The sequence below is a fragment of the Balaenoptera physalus genome, assembly GCF_965194825.1.
Source record: "Balaenoptera physalus genome assembly, chromosome: 13".
Lineage (NCBI taxonomy): Eukaryota > Metazoa > Chordata > Mammalia > Artiodactyla > Balaenopteridae > Balaenoptera > Balaenoptera physalus.
In genome coordinates this window covers 105,055,710-105,075,205 of record NC_138892.1, presented here as the reverse complement: position 1 = coordinate 105,075,205, position 19,496 = coordinate 105,055,710, and the positions used below count along the sequence as shown (strand labels likewise).

Genomic DNA, 19,496 nt, shown 5'->3' with positions numbered 1-19,496 from the left:
CCCTAAACCCCAGTTAGGGACTTTCAGGGATACTTACAGCTTTTGAAAAGTCTGGTGGAAACCGTTCCCACCTTGTGAAATGGTGCCAGTGGGAACATTAGCCCTCTTGGCTCTGGCTGGCCTGGCTGACGACAAAGTGCAAGGACAGAGTCTGGACCTTGCTGACGGACAGGGCTGGATTCGTGCTTTACTGACCGCCCTCTTCACCCCCCGGCCTGACCCAGAGGGTCCCCCAGGCCCCCCTGCTGGCCGTCAGTCACTGCGTCACCATCTTCAGCCACTGCGTCATCTTCAGCCAGTGATGGATGCAGGGGGAGAGGGGGAGAGGGGGGGCTTCCTGTGCCCCCACTGACAGCCTGTCCATTCTCAGCTGGGGGAGGGAGGGAACCAGGGTCCAGCTCGTGGCAGCCCACCCACCGCAGCCTGACAGCCTGGCCCTCGGAGCTGGGAAGGAGTGGCAGGCGACAGGCCCACCAGCAGGCACTGAGGGCGACAGCTTCGCAAAGGTTTCTTGCTGCTCACCCACCTGACCAGGGCCCCGCTGACTGCCAGCGTGTGTAGACAGCAGTGCCCACCACCCCCAGCGCTGCTTGTGTGCAGTGGGGAGGGGCCTACAGGGGTGCCGGCCCCCCGGGCACACTTGAGCGTTTGTGCGGACACGGGTGCACACTCACGCTCACGGTGATGGTGCAGGTGAGCAGACATGCCGGCCCAACAAGACAGATGTGCTCAGACGTGCCTAGACCGGGTCCAGCCCCTGACTGATACCCAGGCCATCGGAGGGCAGCCCCGTGGTTGTTCAGAGAATAATCTCGACCAAGATGCTGGCGTGACACAGGAGGAGGGCAGGGCTGTGGACTCCCCTGCAAGGTGGGTTTCCCCCCGGGGACGTCCCTGGTGGATGGAGGGCTCACACTGAACGGGACCGTCGGGTTCACACCAGGCGAGGGGCTCGCGCCCAGCCTGCAGACCCCCCCCCGCCGTGCCCCCGGCTTGGGGCCCCCCCGAGCCCAGCTGGCCCAGGTGCTCCCACGGACCCCAGCCCTGCCCACCTCAAGCAAGTTTTCTAGACAGAAGAGTGAATGAAATAGAATGAACGCTTTCTGTCACAAAAGACGAAGCATTTACTTCCTTCTGGCTTCACGCTGGGCAACCTGGGGCCCCCAGCTTCTCTGAATTACGATGGAAGTCGCTTTGCTTTGGGGTGAAAAAGTGCCCCCCCCCCGCATCTGGGGACGGGGACAAATGAACTGGTCCCCGTGGAGAAACGCTGCCACTCTGGAGTGGGGTGGCCCGGGGTCCCGGTACCGGCGGGAGAGTGTGACGTCAGCCTGGCATCTAGCCCTGAAGAGAACTTGGGACTTACGGTTATTTTTCAATGATATGCACGAATCCCAGGAAGTTGGAGGGCAGCAAAGATAATCGCAGCACCATGTTTTTTGGCTTTGGTGCAGTCTGGGGTTGCTGGAAAGCTGGCCTCCCTTTTAATGAACTGGCATCGGTGACCCCAAGGCCCTGTCTAACAGCGCCCAGAGAATCCCAGGGCAGGAAGGGCAGTCCACCCCGGGGAGGCTGCTATGCCCTCTGCTCGTGTGGGTAACCCCTGTTCGGGGAGTGTGCGGTTTTGGTACAGTTGGGTCTGTGCTGGGGACAGCGGTGACCCCCGAATGGGAAAGAAAACACCCTTCACCAGGGACTGAGCTGGGCCCGCAAGAGACTGGGGAGGCGAGGTGTGACCTTTCCTGGCCTTGGCCTCAGCATCACGGCGGTGGGAAGGAGGAGGAGGGGACTCCAGGACGCGGGACACGAGGGCCGGCGGGGGGATCTCTGCCCACTTGTAATGGCCACGTGGAGGGGGACGGGCTATGGGGGTCTCATGAATTGATACATGTTCTTTGGAAAACTGCCAGCACCTGTGCTCTGTATTTCCTAGGATTTTCTTTTAGTTCTCCATACCTGGGAAAGTTCTTCCTGAAAATTCCCTGATTCACCCCCAGTATGACAAGCTAAGGAAGGGGCTATATTCTCTCTGGGAAGCAGTGGGGCTCCTGCAGGCCACGTGGTGACGGCCTGGTGGTCTGGGAGTGTGGGCCCAGGAGAAGTAGGCTCCGGGCAGAGCATCCCCTCTGCTCAGAACTGCACCTTCTCAGCGGCTCCAACTTTGCAGGGTCTGTGATTTGGTTTAATCAGGAAGGATTTTACTCCCACCAACATTAAGAGCTGAAGATGGTTTTAAAAACCTGGGCTTCCTGAGATTCAAGCCATGGACAGGAGACCCCCGACGGGCATAGGGCTAGAGACGGGGCTTGGGGCCAAGGTCCCCCAGGGGGACCTCTCCCGGGGAGGGGCCCAAGGCAGGCCCCTGCTGCCGGCCCTGGCGGCTCCACCCCGCCTGTGCCGCCCAACCCCAGCCCTGCAGGAAGGAACCGGGCCACCGGACACTCCCTTCCAGGTGAGAAGGCGTGGTGGTGGGCAGAAGGCTGGGTCTTCTGGGGGCAGAGCCAACCCTCCCTGCCCACCCGATGCATTTCCCGGGCCGGGGGGAGAAAAGCGCACCCAGCAGAGGCACGAGGAAGGATGCTGAGTACAGGTGGGAAGCTCATGGGCCCAACGTAAGCCTCCCAGAGGGGTCAAGGTTCCTAGCCCTGGTTCAGGGTTCAGGAGCAGGGAGGGAGCCCAGCGTGAGCCCAGCCCCCTGCGGTCCACGGGAGCCCATGCCCAGCGAGGCTCTGCCTGTGGTCTCCCAGCAGGTTCCGCCCCCGGCCTGGGGGTTCCGGCGGTGAGCCCACAGAAGTGCAGGGAGGGGGCTGAGGGTCCCCGGCCCGGGTGGGGGGCTGCAGGGGCCATGGTCTCAGGCACTTGTGGGTCCCAAGGGGCTGGGCACAGAGTAGGGGTTGTTTCCGGGAGCTTCTAGGCCAGCTGATGCTGACGTCGCAGGCCTGGCCGATGGGACTTGGGCCCCTGAACTTGCGAGGGGCAGTGGGACGGGGACAAGGTCGGCCATTAGTAAAAATGCAGCTGGACCCTCCGGTGCAAACAGCAGGTGAGAATCATCCCGCAGATCTGCCGGGTGGAAAGAGCAGAGGGGCAGAGAAATCAGAGCTCGCTAGTGTGCCGGCCAAGGGCGCCCCGGAGCCGGGCTTCGCACCCCCAAGTGCCCCCTGGGGACCTGATCAGGGGCAGGTTCCGACTCAGGGGGTCTGGGGTGGGGCCTGGGACTCTGCATTTCTAACAAGCTCCCAGGTGGTGCTGGGGGTGGAGGTGGGGACTGCTTTGAGAACCACTAGCCAAGAGCGGTACTTCTCGCACTTGGATGGTCACAGATCGCCCGGGGACCTTGTTATGCTGCAGATTACAGTTCTGTGGCCTGGGTGAGGGCCTGCACGTCTAACAAGCTTCCCGCCCACACGGCGGCTCTGTGGTCCCAGATCTTCTCTGGAGATGGCCTGATTTTATTAGATTCCGAACGGTGACACCGCCACTCCCTCGTTGCTGGCTGAAGCAGCCTTTCTGGAGGAAAGTCTGTCTACGTCTTGCTGCTCTCAGATACCAGAGAAAAACAAGGCCCCGGAGTCGATTCTCTGGCTGATGTGCAGGAGGGGAAACTGAAGCTCTGAGTGGAGGGCCCAGAACTGTCACCAGCTCATCTTGTAAATCAGCTGGGGACGCGGCACCAACCCCAGGCCCGGGCAGCCTGCCTGCCAGCCCCTCTGTCCCGTCTCCAAGCGGCCCGGAGTCGGGCAGTGCTGGGCAGTCGCCTCCCACGTCTCACTCGCTCATCTCTAAACGCAGAGGGTGAGGACCTTTGTTCCCCACCTTGTTCTGTTTGCCTCCTCCTTCGTCCTCTCCCTCTCCTCCCTCGCGCGCGAGGATGCACTGAGGACGAGGAGGTGAGGCCGTGTCAGACCAAGGAGGCCCAGGACTGGGACGGTGGCCCTGATAAAGATGGCGCCGCTGGCTTCCGGCTCCTGGTCCGCAGGAGGGGACCCTGGGAGGGCAGCCCATGACTGTGCCGTGGACAGGGGTCCAGGTGGGTTTCCCAAATATAGGAAACAGTACCCCATCTCTCCCAGCGGCTGCTGCTGACCTGATCTTTCCAGGGTACCTCTGGATGCACACGGAGGAGGGCAGGCTGATGAGTACGGCCTGGGGCTGGCAGACCCTAGTTTTTCTTTGAGAGACTCAAGGAGAGAGCAGAGGTCGAGCCCTTCTGTGCCCTCTTCCTCCCCCGCCTCTGTCCCCACGCGGGAGTTTCACCCCCTGGGAACCCAGCTTTCAGCTTTCAGCTTTGGTGCGAAGAGCAGCTAATCCACCTCTGGGATTCAGAGCCATGGGCTCAAAGGCGGCTTAGGAGGTTATCTCATCTCCCGCTGGCTTTAAGCGGGTGGCTGTCACAGTCATTCCACCCAGGCGGCGTGCAGGCCCTCTGCCCTGTCCCCACCTCATGGTTTGAGGACTTGTCCTGGGGGGTCATCTTGTCAAGGGGAGGCCAGATGGGAGCAACTGGACCGGCACAGACTCATGGCTGCATCCCCTACGGCACAGCTCTCACGCCGGGGAGGACCCGCAGGGCCGAGCGTCCAGCACGCGCACTCTGTACATGACATGTGTCCCCAGGGTGCCCCTGGGGAAGGCACGGCGAGGTGGACGTCAGCGCGTGTCCAAACACACACACACACACCACCCTGATGCATGCAGAGGGGCAGACGATGTGCTCATCAACACGTGGGCACATGTACACACACGTGTACACACACACATGTGCACACGCACACATACACACACACCACTTCGATGCATGCAGAGGGGCCGAGGATGTGCACACACATTCACACGCACACGCACGCACACACACACCACCCTGATGCATGCAGATGGGGAATGGGCCCAAACTATCCAGTCCCCGAGGGACCCCCAGTGTCCCGTTCCTGATAGAGGACATGGAGGACTCAGCATAGACGGCTGTGAGCAGAGAACACACAGGCCGAGGGGGCTGCAGGAGCAGGAGGTGGCAGAGGGTGGGCTGGACAGGCTGCTGGGCTCAGCCTGCGTGGGGCACGGGTGAGCGGTGCCCTCTCCTGGCAGCCTGCCTGGAGACGGTGTTTACCACACGCGGGCTTTTTAACAGGGAGGCCGGCATGCTTTTAGCCTCTTGTGAGGTTTCTGGGACGGCACCCGGCTGTAATTACAAGCATCAAGGATGGGCCAGGGAGGTCCAAGAAGCCGTTCCAATAAGATCTTTCAGTTCCCCTTTAAATGACCTGCAGATCCCAATCTCGCTGTCCTGTGGGTTTCCGGGCTCATGTTTCCATCCTACGCTATGGGAATGTCAGGGTGGGAGTGGGAGTGGGTTAGCTTCTATCTGGGGTTCTGTGACTTGGATTCAGTCATAACCTCTGAGCCCCAAGTTCCCCTCTATCAATAGGAAAACCTCCAGACCGTTCACAGGTCCAGAGCCTTCCCAGTGAGATTCTTTGAAACCCAGTATGACAAGACCAACACCACAGCACCCAGCCCCTTCTGCACCCTGAGCCTGTGAGGGGCTCCCCAGGGCCCTCAGGATAAACCTCCCCCACCCCCCAGCCAGCCAGGGCTTTGCACGTGCAGTCCCCTCACCCTGGCATGCTTCCCCCTTCTGCTTCTTTCTGTCAAACTCCTTCAAGGCTTAATTATATATCACTTCCTCCAGGAAGCCTTCCCTGACTGCCCATGATGGTTTGGGCCTCCTATGTGCTCCCCAAACCCCAGGGCTCACACTGTGACTGTGCGTGGCTCCTGTGTTCTGTGTGTCTCCTCCCCTTGAGTGAGAGCCCCTAGGAGAGGGGACCACGACCTGCTGGCTGGTGTGGCCTGGCACTGGGCAGGGCGCCTGGCACACAGCAGCTCCCGTTACAAAGCTGACAAAGGGCGCTCGCCCTACCCCTCCTCTGCCCACCCTGCCCCTGAGAGGGAGGCTCCCGGATTCTGTGTGTGAGGAGGACAGTCGGAAAAGGCGCTGAGCTGCTATGTCCTTTTTAGATAGAAGCTTCCTGGCCAGAATACGCTGGCAATTAGCTTCCAAAGTGACCTCAGCGTGGACAGCCTCCAAAGCGACCCACAGAAGGGGACACGAGGGTGGAGCTGGGTCCTGGCCGGGTGCCCCAGATGTAGGTGAATAGGTTGGGCCGTATTCTCAGCCCCGAGCACACACGTGAATCACCTGGAGGGATTTAAAAAACACCCGTGCACAGGTCTCACCCCAGACCAACAGCCAGGATGTGTGGGGATGGGGCCTGAGCAGTGGTAGTTTTTAAACCTGATTCTACTGTGTGTCCAGGGTTGACACACCCGCCTAGAGAATCTTCGAGTTTTTCCAGGACTACAAGCCTATGATTTGGGGCACTTGCGGGTCTGGAAATCCAGTGTACGGAGTCACCCAAGACGGGAGGGTGGAGGGGCCCTGCCAGCTCTTGCTGAAAGCGACAGGTGCACCCGCCTGGCAGGTGCGGGACCTCCGTCCTTCAGTGTCCCCACCAGCCCCCAACCGCTGTCCCAACCTACAGCCAGAGCTCTGCACTCTTCAGGGACACTGCTGGCTGGTTCCAGTTCTTTAAAAGTTGTCCAATCAGGCTCCCTGTAAATTCCCCTTCCTGTTTCTGTCTGTCCTCCGGCCCCTCCCTCCCCCGCAGGACTGTCTTGGGGGGTTAAGGACCGGGAGGGTGCAGTCCTGTCCCCAGCTCCTGACCTCTCCCACTGCTGACTTCCAGGCCCCCAGGGCTCTTTCTCACGTTTCTCCTCCTGGCTGCACGCTGGACCCACCAGGGAGCTTTACAAGCACACTGCCGCCTGGCTGCCAGCCCCAGATGGCGTTATTTAATTGTTCTGGGGTGCAGCCCAGGCCTGGGGCGTTTTAAAGCTTGCCAGGCGACCTCAACATGCAGCCCTCAGAGGCTCCAGGAGGCCCGTCCCCCTTTTGCATCCTGGCCATCCAGCCCGCCAGCATCTCTGCAGGCAGACCAGTGTCTGGTCCACACGCCCCGGAGGCACACGCGATGTCTGGCTGGAATCAGGTTTGCTACGTTCGTCGTGTTTCCTGCTTGGTCTTCAGAGTATTCGTGAGACATCTACCTAACGTCCCAAGAAGCGGCAGCACCTCCATCTCACTGAGGCGGGATCCTTCCCAGGAAGTAGGAAAATCGCGGGAGGCCAAATGCTTCCTGAGGGCTCTCACGCCAGGCTCAGCTCCCGACTCCTGCTTCCTTCCATCGGATCAGCTCTGACTTCATGTTGAATAACTGGGCTCCTGTGCAAGATTTCCAGGACGAGATCGCTGCTGCTTAAAAAAGGCTTGCAGACATCAGACTCCTCCATTTTCCAGGTAAAGAAACTGAGGCTCAGGAGGGAGGGTGGCTCCCCCAGATCACACAGAAGAGGGGGTCTCCGTCTACCACGGGGGCCCTCTGACTCCAGGCAAGACTTCCCCCGTTCCTGAGGACAGGGGGGCATGACCTCTTGGCCTTGTATCTCCTGGGCCTGGGGTCTCCGAAGCGCCAGGCTGGGCGGGTCGGGGGAAGGTGCTGGGTGCCTGGTGGAGGATGGCAGCTGGGGGGCTGGCCTGGTTTGAGCCCCTCCTCGAGGCTGGGTGGTAGCTCCAGAGCCAGCCGGCAGGGGGCGCTGGAGCCCGGGGCTCGGCCGCCGCAGCGGAATGGATGGAGAAAATGAGCCAGGGATGGGGACCCGGCGGTGGCCCGGTGACACTCTCTGGGGCGTGAGCACAGTCCCGCAGGGCGCTGCGGAGGATGAGCCGCCCTTGTGGGGGTCAACGGGGGGCTGCGGGCACCTGCCCTCGACCTGGTGACCCGGCCTCCTCAGCGTTACTCCTACAGCTGGACTTGTCCCACCCTGACCTCAGGCTCAGCGGTCATCCCGCTCCCTGCCCTTGGCCTCACTGCTTCATCTTCAGCTTCAGGCTTTTGAGAACAGAGGTCAGGAGGAAACGGACGGAGAGTGCGGCCCAGGTCCGGCCAGTGTCCGCAGAGCAGGCCCCCGGCACCTGAAGTCGGCGACAGGTGTCCGGGAAGCTCGGGGGAGCAGGAGCTGCAGTGCAGAGCGTCCCCCACCCCGGTTCCGGCTTGCGGCTCCCCGGGGGTCAGTGCACCGGGCAGAAGGCCTGCCTGGGCGGGCGCGAAAGGGCCGTGTGAGTGCCCCCCACCTGCCGCCCCCGGCTCGCTGCGCCTGCACCTGAGTGTGGGTGAGGGGGGCAGGTGGCCTGGCCAGGAGACAACTCGGCTCTGTTGAGAGACGCTGTGCCCACGTAGAAACGATAAAACGGTGGTGGGTACCATTTTCTGAGCGTCTGCTGTCTGCTCAGCGGTGAGCCGAGTGATCTATGTGCACGACGCCCGTCCCCTCTAGTCACCCAGCTGGGTACGATCAGCTCCTTTTTACAGATGAGGAACTGAGGCTGCGCCCGCAACTAGACTCCTGGGTGGTGGCCGGGGGAGGGGTGTGGAGCGGTGAAACGGAGCAAAAGGCATCGCTTATCCTCAGAGCACAGAGCTGGGTGTACATACCCCCAGGGGCACGCACACGTGCATCACACACACGCACACACACACACACAGAGGAATGAGAGCGTGTCCATGCTTGAGAATATACACATATGCACAGCACGCCTAAACACATATGTGCATCCGGCCCCGACCACGTACACCCAGGTGCATGCAGACACACCCATGGACCCACTCGGACCCCGGCAGGCTGTGCACACACACCCCCGCGTGCACACACAGAGTGCATGCACATACCTGAGCCCACACTCCCACTCCTCCCAGGTCTCTGTTCCTGACAAGTTCAAGGTGGCCCCAAGGCCCAGGTATTTTCCTTCATGTTTTCTGGGGAAGAGAGTGAACCTGGCTGCAGAGGGAAGAGGAGGGGATGGGGGAGGAGGGGGCAGGCAGGGCAAAGGTGGGCAGAGGGCCAGGATCTGAGACCTCAGCTAGCGAGAGAGGGCTTCAGAGTTCCAGACACTGCCCCCCGCACCCAAATCCCTGCTCCAACTCACCTGCAGGCAGGCCACCCCGATGCCCACCGCCCCCATGAGCAGCAGGTGGTCGGCCAGGAACTGCTCCAGCTTGGTGATGCAGCCTCCCTGTAAGGTACGGAAGGCAGGTCACACACCCCTTGGCCCAGAAGTGCGTGAGGATGGGGAGGGAGGGCTGGCTGGGGCGCTACCTCCACCCAGCTCAGGGAGGCCAGATACTTAAAGAGCCTTTCAAGTGCCCGTGGGCTTCTCAGGTGGCCCGGGGGCGTGCCACGATGTCCCCGAATCTCCCAGGAGCGGCTGCCGCCCCCGGGCTCCGTGGGGACCTTGGAAGGCCCACCGCCGTCTCGTGGCCAGTGAGTGAGTATGATCTCCACCCCGCCCATCTCGAGCCTTTCTGGGCCCCCTGCCTGCCCCGGCAGGACAGGCACTTACCTCCACCTTGTAGATGTTGGAGGGGTGTGCCCGCTGGCCGCAGCGTGCCACCACGGTCTTGCAGCAGCTGTCGGGCACCCGGCGGCCCTCGGCCTCTGGAGACAGGATGTACGTGCTGTGCTGCCAGTCGGCCGAGCTGTTGCTTCCGCAGCATCTGAACTGGAGCAAGAGACGGGGCTGGAGGCGAGGAGACGCCCGGGGGGCGGTGCCCCCCAGCCCCTCGCTTCCGGGGCCGCAGGACAGCCTTCAGATCTCAATCCAGTCCCTCTCTGCTTCCGAGATTTCTTCCCTTCCCCTCTTTTGAGCAGGAGTCTGGCTCTGCGGGGCCCTTCTCTTCAGGCGGGTGGACAGCCGGTGGCAGGAACGCCCATCACCACCTTTTTTGTTCAGCCACGTCCTTTAAGGAGATTGCGCTGGGTGTCCCTGGGGCAGGGAGGGTCTGGGAGAAGATGTGGGGAGATGGGCGCCAGCAGGTCCCCCAGGGAGTGGGGCTGTGTACCACTGCGTGCAGGCCCAGGGCAGCACCAAACACCAGGGGGTGCTTTCCTGGTCATCCAGGGAGGTAGGACACCCCCCCACCGGCACAGGGTCCCAGCCTTCCCAGAGGCTCAGATGCCCCCCATCCAGGCCTCGAAGCCTCAGATCCCCTAGACCTGCCGGACACAGAGGTGTCCCAGAGGCCACCACACAGCCAGCTCAGCGCTGAGCAGAGGGGCCGGCGTGAGTGCTGAACAAGACCAGGGTCTTCCGCACGGCTAAGGGGTGTGGGGAGCGCCAGCCCGGGCCTCAGGGGAGCCGGACAGCTGGACACGGTTTACTTCCTGCACCCCGAGTTGGGGGACTGAGCCTCAAGTCCCTGTAGGGGCCACAGAACACGGCTGTTGTGAGGCTCTCTGGTGCGTGGGGTGGAGGTACATTTAGTCCAGTCAACAAGCATTTATTAGGCGCCTGCTGTGTGCCAAGAGCGAAGCTAGGCCCTGGGCCTGAACTTGAGTCAGAAGTGCCTGGCTTTCCCAAGCTTGTCACTGACTATCGCGTAGTAGGAGGGACGGAGATGCTCACGTGGACGACATACGCCACGGGCCTGTGTTCACGCACGTACGGTGACCACGGGGGGCCCCTCGCTAACCGCCTCCTCTGTACTGGGCTCGTGGCCGAGTGCTTTACGTGACCCGCCGCTTTCAGGCCTCACAGCAGCCCTCGTGGAGGTACCTGGTCATCCCCATGTTACGGGGGGCAAAACTGAAGCCAGAGGGGCTAAGCGACCTGTGCAGGTGGCACACGAGGACAGTCCCACGGGATTCCCAGCACCCGCCATGCTGTTCCCTGCTGTCCGTGCTGTTCCCTTCTGCCTGATTCCTCAGGTTCCTCTGCTGCCCCGCGGGACCTCCCTGCACTTGGCAAGCCTCCCACATAGGAACCGTGCAGGTGCTTACATCCTGCTGTAGACGGTCTACGGAGGCTGTGATCTCCGCAGCGCCGGGCTGCCTGTAGTTCTTGGCCAGGGTCCGGGTCAAGTGCTGCTTCAGCTCTTCGCTCAGCTAAGGAGGGTGGAGAGGGAAGATGCATCAGCAGAACCACCCACGGGCCCGCTCCCAGGCCCGCTCCAAGGCCGCGCCCACTACTCTAGAGCTCCTTGAACTTGAACGTTGCTATGGCCGAGGCCTCCCACACAGTGACCTGGGACCCCGGGCGGGAGGCGGGGTCCCTAGAGATGGTGTTGCAAAGGCTGGGGACCTGCGTTAGGGGGAGTGTGATGGGCAGAGCTGGGAGACAGGTGGGGCCCCAGAGCTCAAGGCTGGTGGGGGCGCGGGTGAGGCTAGGCACCGGGTGCCTTTAAGTCCAGTCGTCCCTCGGTACCTGGGGGGTGGTGCCAGGACTAGCACGGCTCTTCTGCGTTTGCTCAAGGCCCTTGTACATAATGAGATGGCGCAGTATCTGCATATAACCTACGCGCATCCTTCCGTACACTGAGTCATCTCTAGATTACTGATAATACCTAATGCAATGTAAACGCTGCGTAAATAGTTGTAAATACAATGTAAATGCTACGTAAATAGTTGTGCACTGCGCTTTCACTACCGCGGGCCCGGGTTCGATGCCTGGTTGGGGAACTAAGATCCCGCAAGCCACACAGCACAGCCCGCCTCCCACCACCCTCCAAAAAAAAAAAAGTTGTGCACGGCAGATTCAAGTTTTGCCTTTTAGAACTTTCTGGAATTTTTTTTTCCAAATATTTTTGATCTACGATTGGTTGAATCTGTGGACCCGGAACCCATGAATATGGAGGGCTGTCTGTATCTGTTGATTTTTATTTTGATTACGAGGTGATATTCAAAATATTTACAATCGTTATTCCGAGGACATCCATCAGTCGTATGGGCGCTGGCGTGAAAGGACAGTGCAGTCATCTGTCTCTACCAGCCGAATATCACCCTTGAGTCACTGAGCACCCAGTGGGAGGGGACCTGACCATGGCATCCTTGTCCAATGCCGGCGGGCGAGGCCCAGGACCACCTGCATGTCGCTGCCTCCCCACGCCCATGCACCCCTCCCCGTGCTGTCCCTCCTGGGGGAGCCGATGGGGAGAGTACAAGGAGGACGCTTCACTCACCCTCTGGTAGTACACGTGGGCCAGGACCCCCGCCACCAGCTCAACAAGGAAGATCGCCAGCAACAGGCAGAAATACTAGGAGTGAGGAGAGAAGGTGGTCACGGCCGGGTCAAGCCTGGGCAGGCAGCCGGCCCTTCAGGACCTCTGACAAATGCTTCCCCAAAGCTGAGGGGGACTCCTGTCACTCACAGCTTCTCCCTCCTCTTCCCAGCAGCCCTGGACACACCCGCCTCTCCTGGCTGCTGGCCTGGAGCTCCCCACTCCACCCTTCATGCACCGGTCTGCTGTCAGTTCATTAATCCGTCCACCCACCCAATGTTTATTAAACACCTACTGTATGCCAGGTATCGTTAAGTAAGGCAATTATTGGCCTCAATTGTTGGTGGAAGGGACAGATAAGTAAGTGACTACAACGTTGTGTTATAAATGCTACTATGGGTGAGGCCCTAGAAACTATAGGAGGCCCCAGGTCGGGGAGGGCAGTCAGAGAGGGCTTCCTGGAGGAGGTGACACCTGAGTGGCATCTCTAAGGATGAGATGCCAGGTGAAGGAAGTGGGAAGCACATGCCAGGTGGAGGGGAGAGCGTGGGAAGCCTGGAGGGTGCAGAGAGCTCCGGGGCGTTGGCGGGGGGGGCTGCAGTTCAGGGAGTGGGGAGAGCCGGTGAGGCTGAGCGTGTTGATGCTGGCTGGGCAGCAGCAGCCAAGGCTGCGGAACAGCAAAGCAGAGATCCTGGGAAAGGCACCGCCCTTCAAGGCCCTGCAGGGGGCTCTAAATTCCCCTCACCACCGCTCCGCACATGTGTCACAGCCCTGCTGGCTGGCTTCCAGGCTGTGCACTCGGCTGTGACCGGCAGCAGGATGGGCCTGCATCCCTCTCCCACTCCCGCCTGGTGTCCCTGCTTGGTCCTGGGGTGCTCTTACAGGAGCCAAGGGGTCGGAAATGCATTCCAGGCCCACGTGGCTGGGAGGGGACAGGGAGAGGGAGAGGAGGAAGGGGAGGAAGAGGAGGCAGGTACTGTTGTCCGCAAGAGGCCCCTCTGGGGCAGCTCAGCCCCTCCCCCTGAGCACTGGCTGGTGCCACCTCCTTCCCCCCAGGGCCGCAGCCCCTGGTCACTGGATCACTGGGTTCCAGGGAAGGCTCCGCCTGGGGGCGAGCTCTGAAACGCCAGGGCTTATCAGGTAGGGAAAGGAAGGAGGGCAGGAGGGGATACAGATGGCAAGGAGACAGTTGCGGGGCGGGGACTGCGGGGCCAGTTCCGAGGTGATGCCTGTCCATGGGCCTGCAGGCCTGGCCCGGACACCTCCCAGCCCACAGGGGAGCTGCACAGAGAAAGAACTTTCCACCCAAGAGCCAGGCTTCCTTTCAAGTTAAGTGAATCCAGCAGCCCCCCCATCTTACTGGGCCCCATCCCTCCCAGCATCAGAGCTGCCAGTGGTGGGGAAGCGGGGATGTGGGGAAGCATTCCCAGTCTCTGCAGGAGTGGAGACCGCCGGGCCTAATCATCTGTCGGGCCTGAGGCAAGAGCACAGTGGAGGTCCCTGGTCCCCTTCCCTCCTAGCCCAGGCTCAGCGCTGCACCAGGAGAGCCTGCGTGCCCGAGATCTGTCCGTCCCCTACCAGGGGCACATGCCCGGCCCGCAGCTCCTCTGACACGGCGGCCCCTCCACTTCCCTTGCCCTCCCGGCACTGAGGCCGCTCTCCTCCCTATGCACAGAGACCACCAGTTGCTCCCCTGGCTTCCTGGGTGCGCGCCGCGTGCCCACGCCGGCCGTGCCGGGGGAGGGCAGCGCTGGCCACCTTCCTTCTGCAGCGGGGGCCGAGGCTCCTCTCTGTCACCCCTCCAGCTGCGGGTCACGTGGGAGGGTGGTCCTGGAGACGTGGCAGTGTCGTGCTGCTCCGGGGACGTTGCTGCCACAGGTGCTGTTGAAGCCAGGCTGGGGAGGAGGGTTGATGGGAAGGGAGGGGGACCCAGCCACATCCTGACACGATGGCAGGCTAAATGAATACCTGCCAGGCCCTCAAAACTGTTCTGACGCATCAGCAGGCATCAAACAGACTACCCAACCTGCCGGAGTCGTCAGGAGGCGAAGGGCGGTCCCGACAGGCTGTGACACTCCCTCCCACCCAGGAGCTCCGGCCGGCCGGCCGTGAAGATGCCTTTGTGAGGCGGGTCAGGGCCGGGCTGGGCTCCGAGGGACAGAGGGCTGGAGGGCGGCTGGGTGGTCGGTGGGCACGGGCACTGGTTCCGGGCAGTAGCTCCAGTGGCAGGAGGGCTGCAGGTGTGTGACTCACCTGCGTGGGGGAGGCCCTGAATCATATATAGCTCGGGGTGACAGTCCCCACTCACTGGGATCCTGCCGCCCCGGGATCCTGGCAGCCTGGCTTCTGGAGCTGGCCGGCTGGAGCCTGGGCAGCGGGGCCGGGCTGGAGGGCTCTGCCATGTGGCGCCCTGAGCTCTAACACGCCTCGCCTCTGCCCTCTGCCTTGCCCTCCACCAAGCCTCCCCTGACGCCCCGGGTCCAGCCAAATCATCTCCCCCCACGGTGCGGGGGGCTGTCTGCGCAGACAGTCCTGAATGCAGGCCCAGCCTCCCAGCCTCCACGCCTCTGCCCTGTTCCCCTGCCTGGAGTTCCAGGCCTGCCTGGCTTTCCACACGCAGCTCCGCCACGGCCTCCACGAGCCCGCCCTTGGGCCCCAGCCACATGCCTGCAGCCAGCGCTTCACCTGCCTCGCGTACCGACAAGAACTCCCGCTCTGCTCCTTCTCCCCCAGACCCAGGTCCCCCCCTGCCTGCCTTCTGCGCCTCATGCTGCAGCCCCGGGTGTGGGCGTGGCCTCCGCGGGGGGAGGGACGTCACTTCACCCACTGCTCCCAGGAGCCTGCTTCTGGTGCTACTGTGCTGTCTCTCTAGGATGACCGTGAGCTTTTGGGGAATAGGCACCCTGTCTCAGGTTCCTCCGGCTCTTCCGCAGGGCCTGGTGCCGAGCTGGGTCTAGATGCTTGGAAAGCAGCCCTGGATTAAGATCTGCAAGTGCGCTTCTTACTAAGCGTGCCTGTGAGACGGGGAACTGGCCAGAGCACGCAGCCCACACGTGGGGGCAGCAGCTTAATCCTTTTCTGATCCGTGGGTGGCGTGGAATTGTTACTTTCATTTCATTTATACCAGTGGTTCTTCACCTGGCACGATTTTGCCCCCAGGGGACGTCTGGCAATGTCTGGAGCCATTTTTTGTTGTCATGAGTCGGGGAAGGAGTGCTACTGGCACCTAGTGGGTGAAGGCCATGGGGACACGGCCAAGCCTCCCACCATCACAGGGCAGGCCCCATGGCAAAGATGATCTGGCCTAAATGTCAAGACCAGTGCCAAGGCCGCCGAGAAACTCTGATTTACACATTTACCTTCAGGTTCTAAGGCTGATGCTGGGGCTTGATTTGCATATGTGCCCGTATGCACTACTGGAGACATGACAAAAAAGATCTGAGGAAGGTTCTCTGGTTCCTGAGAAGCCTGAAACAACACGGACAGAAGCAGGTGAGGGGTTTTACCCTGTACCTGCCTTGGAGGGCAACTTTGGGGCAGGAAGTTGCTCACCCCGACTCAAGGAAGGATCAGGGATGCCTACAAGGCTTCAGCTGAGGGCACGCTAGGACCTGGGGTGCAGAGAGAAAGCTGCTGGCCTGGCTGTGCCCTGGGGCCCCCGGGTGGGTCCCTGGGGAGAGGTGGGCTCTTGAAGTCTGTAGATAATGGTTGATTCTGGGAAGCCTGAAGAGGTAGGTTCTGGAGCTACAGGCTACCCTCTTTAAACTTGGTCTGGTGTGGGTTTGGAATTATTGAACAAAAGTCAATGAAAAGCTCTCAGATCCCCTGTGAGTAATTTGGAGAGGTCATGTTTCAGTATAAGTCAGGACGTACCGGACCCTGAGCCCACCATTCCCAAGAGACCACCAGAATTCCTGGCCTGTGGCTTAGCAGGTGATGACCCAACTCAGGGGGTGCTGCCTTCTCCGGAACAGAGGAAAGGCAGGTCTTCTACAGTGGGAGCAGCGGACAGCATCCCTTCCACCGAAACACCCCTGAAAGCCCCAAATTAGCCCTGCCGGGCAGAATCAGTGCCTTATCCACCTGGGGGGTCCCCAAGCACACACGCTAGGTGCTCCCTGCACGGCCCCGCTCATCACAGTGCTCTGTGGGCGCCAGCATCACACGTGTGTGTGGAGAGCCTACAGCCTGGCCGAGGCCACGTGGCCGGCACATGGTTGAGTCTGGAACTGAGCCCGGGGATTCTGGCTGCAGAGCTTTGTGCTCATGCACTGGGTCACCCTGATGGCTGATGGTGGGCTTATGGGCTGGCTGAGCTCACAGCATGGGTGGGGGGCAGGGTTAGGTGGATGCTGGGTGTCAGGTGGTGACAAGAGACAGAGGGGAAACCCAGGCGCAGGAGGGTCTCTCTCCGGCCCCCATGCAGCCTCCAGCCCTCAGAGCCAGCCAGGCAGGCTAGGTGCGGCCCCTCCTGGGCAGGTTCCCCGGCCCCCAGCAAAGGGCCCTGTGCCTTCACGCCTGTGCTGGGGTCATAGCCGCAGCTCTAACACCCATGTCTGTCCCCTTCGCTTTACTCAGCCCGGCCTGACCGTCTGAGAGTCTGGGGGCCGCACAGCTGGGCTACACCTCGAGAGTGCACACAGGGCTGCACCTTGGTCTCTGTGGGCCCTGCCGGTGTTCGCTGCTCCGACCACGTCTGTGCTGTGCAGCTGACAGCCGTCAAGTGTGAGCTTGGTCAAGGCCTCCACAAAGCCCTCCTGGAGCCAAAAGGTCCTGACTGCGACCCTGCGGCCCTCACCCTTCCTTCTGACCCCCGCCTGACTCACTGGCCTCACACCTGTCCCGCTCCCAGGAGTGTATAGGCTTTGAGCCCCGTGTGCCCTCTTGCTCTGCCCTGCCCCTGTGTACCGCGGGGCGAAAGGAACCCACCCCACGCCAACTCCCCCTTGACCCTCAAGCCCCCTCTGAGCTTTGTGAGCAGCCGGCCTCACACTCAGCCCCACCCCCAGTCCTTCCAGAATCGACCACCAGAATCCTGGTCTGATAGAAACCAGTAGTGAGAATTCCAAAGAAAGCTCTTGTAGCCTCTGCCCCCAGAGCCCTCCATAAGGACACGCCACTTCCAAATACACCAGACTGGACCCCAGACACAGAAGGGACCAGCCTGGTAAGCACAGAACGGGACCCAAACATTCCCCTCCACCCCTGTACCATCTACCAAAGTTCTTTTTTTTTCCCTTTAATTCTCTAATGGAACAGTTTGAACTGGAAGGCAAAGTTGGATATTTTCTAAAGCTACAGATCCCAAACGAAGCTGAAATGGCACAGGACTCTCTGAACCAAACCGATACTTTCTTTAATAAGAGGCTCTGCAGGACCCATGCAGAAATATTCCTCATTGTGACATTTAGGTGATTAATTAGAAGGTGAGTCTTCAGATGGATTTACTCTGCACGGGGCCAAGCCGAGATACAGTTTCTGGGGCAGATTCACTGGTGCCCACAAGAGCGGGCAGCTCGGCCCAGCTGGTGCCATCCTTGAGGTAAATTTTAAGAACTTTATACCATTGGACTTGCGGAATTTCTCCACGGGATTGATTCTATCACAAAGAAGGGAGCTTGGCCGAAGCTCTCCTCCTCCGTCCCCTCTGCATTCTGCATGGTTAGCGATGGAAACCAAGCCACAGCTGGAAACCGGGCCCAGTGTCCAGGCAGGCGGGGCTGGGGTAGAGGAGCCGGCCTACTCTGAGGGAGATAGTGAGAGAGCAGAGTCAGGGTGCAGCCGAGATTAAGTCACGGGGAGAAGAGCTGGCCTGCAGCCCCCAGCTTGGCTGTGTGAGCTGATCACAGCCGTGGGAGGGTCAGGGAGCTCGGAGCAGCCAAAGAGGCCGGACCGGAAAAGGCGGAGCCAGATGCTTAAACGGCAGTGACCTCAGGGCGCGTGATTTTCTGGTAATTAACCGCCGGCTGGAGGCTGTCAGGGCTCAGGGCGCAGCTGCGCGCCTGTTCGTGCAGAAAAGAGAGGATGTAGATTTTGGAGCCTTGAGCCATTCCAGTAACAAGATGTCACTGCTGGAAGGATGAAGGTGACCTCTACCCTCCTGGCCCAGCCCAGGGCTCCCAGCCCAGGCCGTCCAGCCACGGCGACTTCAGCTCTGGGCTGCTCTAAAGGATGCCAGAGTGTGCTCTGGCCCATGTCTGATGCTAATACAGTATTGTGTGCTGGCCCAAGGGGCTGGGAGCAGAGAAGACAACCGGGGCTGGGGAGAGGAGAGCCAGTCCACAGAGGGAGGGGCAGTTGGAAGAGGGCAGAGGAGGGAGCAGATTGGCCGTGGGGAGGCAGGAGGCTTTCAAGGGACACATCTAGAGGATGCAGCTGAGGCCGTCCAATGCCCGAGCCAAAATGTTGGGGGTCCAAAGATCATACTGTGTGGTCACAGGAGGAGAACACATTTCCAGAACCACAAGCCAAAGCCAGGCATCCACTGGATTTCAGGCTAGGACTGCTAAGAGTTCAGCTGTGTGGGCGGAGAGAGCAGGGTCCAGAGGGGATGGCAGGGCCTGGCTGGGGGGATGAGGACCAGGCTCCCCTGGAGGTAAGGGGCCCAGGGACTTGGGGGATGCCACTGCCTGATGGATTTGGGCTCGGGAGGAGGGAAGTCACCCACTGCTGCCTCCTACGAGTCCCCTGGGAGGGCCTGGATGTCCCTTGGGGCTGACTTCTCACGGGCCCTGGAGAGATGTCATACAGCCTGCGGGCACCTGTGCTCACGCCGGCACAGATGAGATTGTGCAAAGGGCTGGGGTAGCACGAAGCAGGTGGCAGGGACCCCAGGATGGGACGGGTGCCGGGGTCCCCAGCAGTGGTCGTTCTAGGACAGAGTTGGCTACTGGGGGAAAGGGAAGCTGAGCAGAGCTCCTGCCAAGCCTGGAGGCTAGGAAAAGTCCGGAGGCTCGGAGAGGTCAGGGGCTCTGATCAAGCCAAACGGGAATGTCAGCCACCCACACGGTCCTCTGTCCTTTCATACAGGTGTCTCGTATTCCCCACTAGCCTCCAAGCCAAGACGGGGTCTTAGGCCCTTCCGCGTCCTCTCCCCTGCCCGCCCTGCCTTGTGCCCAGAAGGGCAGGAAGTCTGGAATGTGCTGGAAATGCTTGTTGAGGCGGATGAATTAGGCGGCCCCATCAGTGTAACTTGGAGCATGAGTTGCGGAAAATTGGAGAGGAGAAGGTGGCGGAAGGTAGCTGGCTGTAAAAACTGCCCCTTGTAGATGATTTGCGCCTACAAGCAGGCGGGAATCAGTTATAGCTGCTGCAGCCCAGGCAAGGTGGGTCTTGAGCCCTGAAGGGTGCTGGTCAGAGAAGAGAGTGATGTCACACAAGGCGCCC

At 61.0% G+C, this 19,496-nt stretch overlaps 1 protein-coding gene and 1 long non-coding RNA gene across 7 annotated transcripts in view; one reads left to right on the top strand and one right to left on the bottom strand.

Moving 5' to 3' along the window:
• Positions 1–1,100: 1,100 nt before the first annotated feature.
• TSPAN11 (tetraspanin 11) overlaps positions 1,101–19,496 on the bottom strand; it is a 63,080-nt gene continuing 44,684 nt past the window's right edge. For 4 of the 6 annotated variants that reach the window (XM_082421119.1, XM_082421122.1, XM_082421124.1 and 1 more), the window contains 5 exons: positions 12,072–12,146; positions 10,894–10,998; positions 9,458–9,616; positions 9,044–9,130; positions 1,101–3,063 (listed from right to left, as the gene is read on the bottom strand). In XM_082421119.1, coding sequence (XP_082277245.1) covers positions 3,004–3,063; positions 9,044–9,130; positions 9,458–9,616; positions 10,894–10,998; positions 12,072–12,146 — 486 coding nt within the window. In that variant the 3' untranslated portion in view covers positions 1,101–3,003. Of the gene's footprint in view, positions 3,064–9,043; positions 9,131–9,457; positions 9,617–10,893; positions 10,999–12,071; positions 12,147–13,701; positions 14,364–15,012; positions 15,097–15,469; positions 15,579–19,496 lie in introns of those variants that run through there. The other 2 variants (XM_082421120.1, XM_082421121.1) reach the window with 2 other exon arrangements.
• LOC309641267 lies at positions 13,164–17,655 on the top strand. The gene is made up of 3 exons (XR_014252587.1): positions 13,164–13,250; positions 15,476–15,602; positions 16,689–17,655. It is a non-coding gene; the product is annotated as an uncharacterized lncRNA (long non-coding RNA).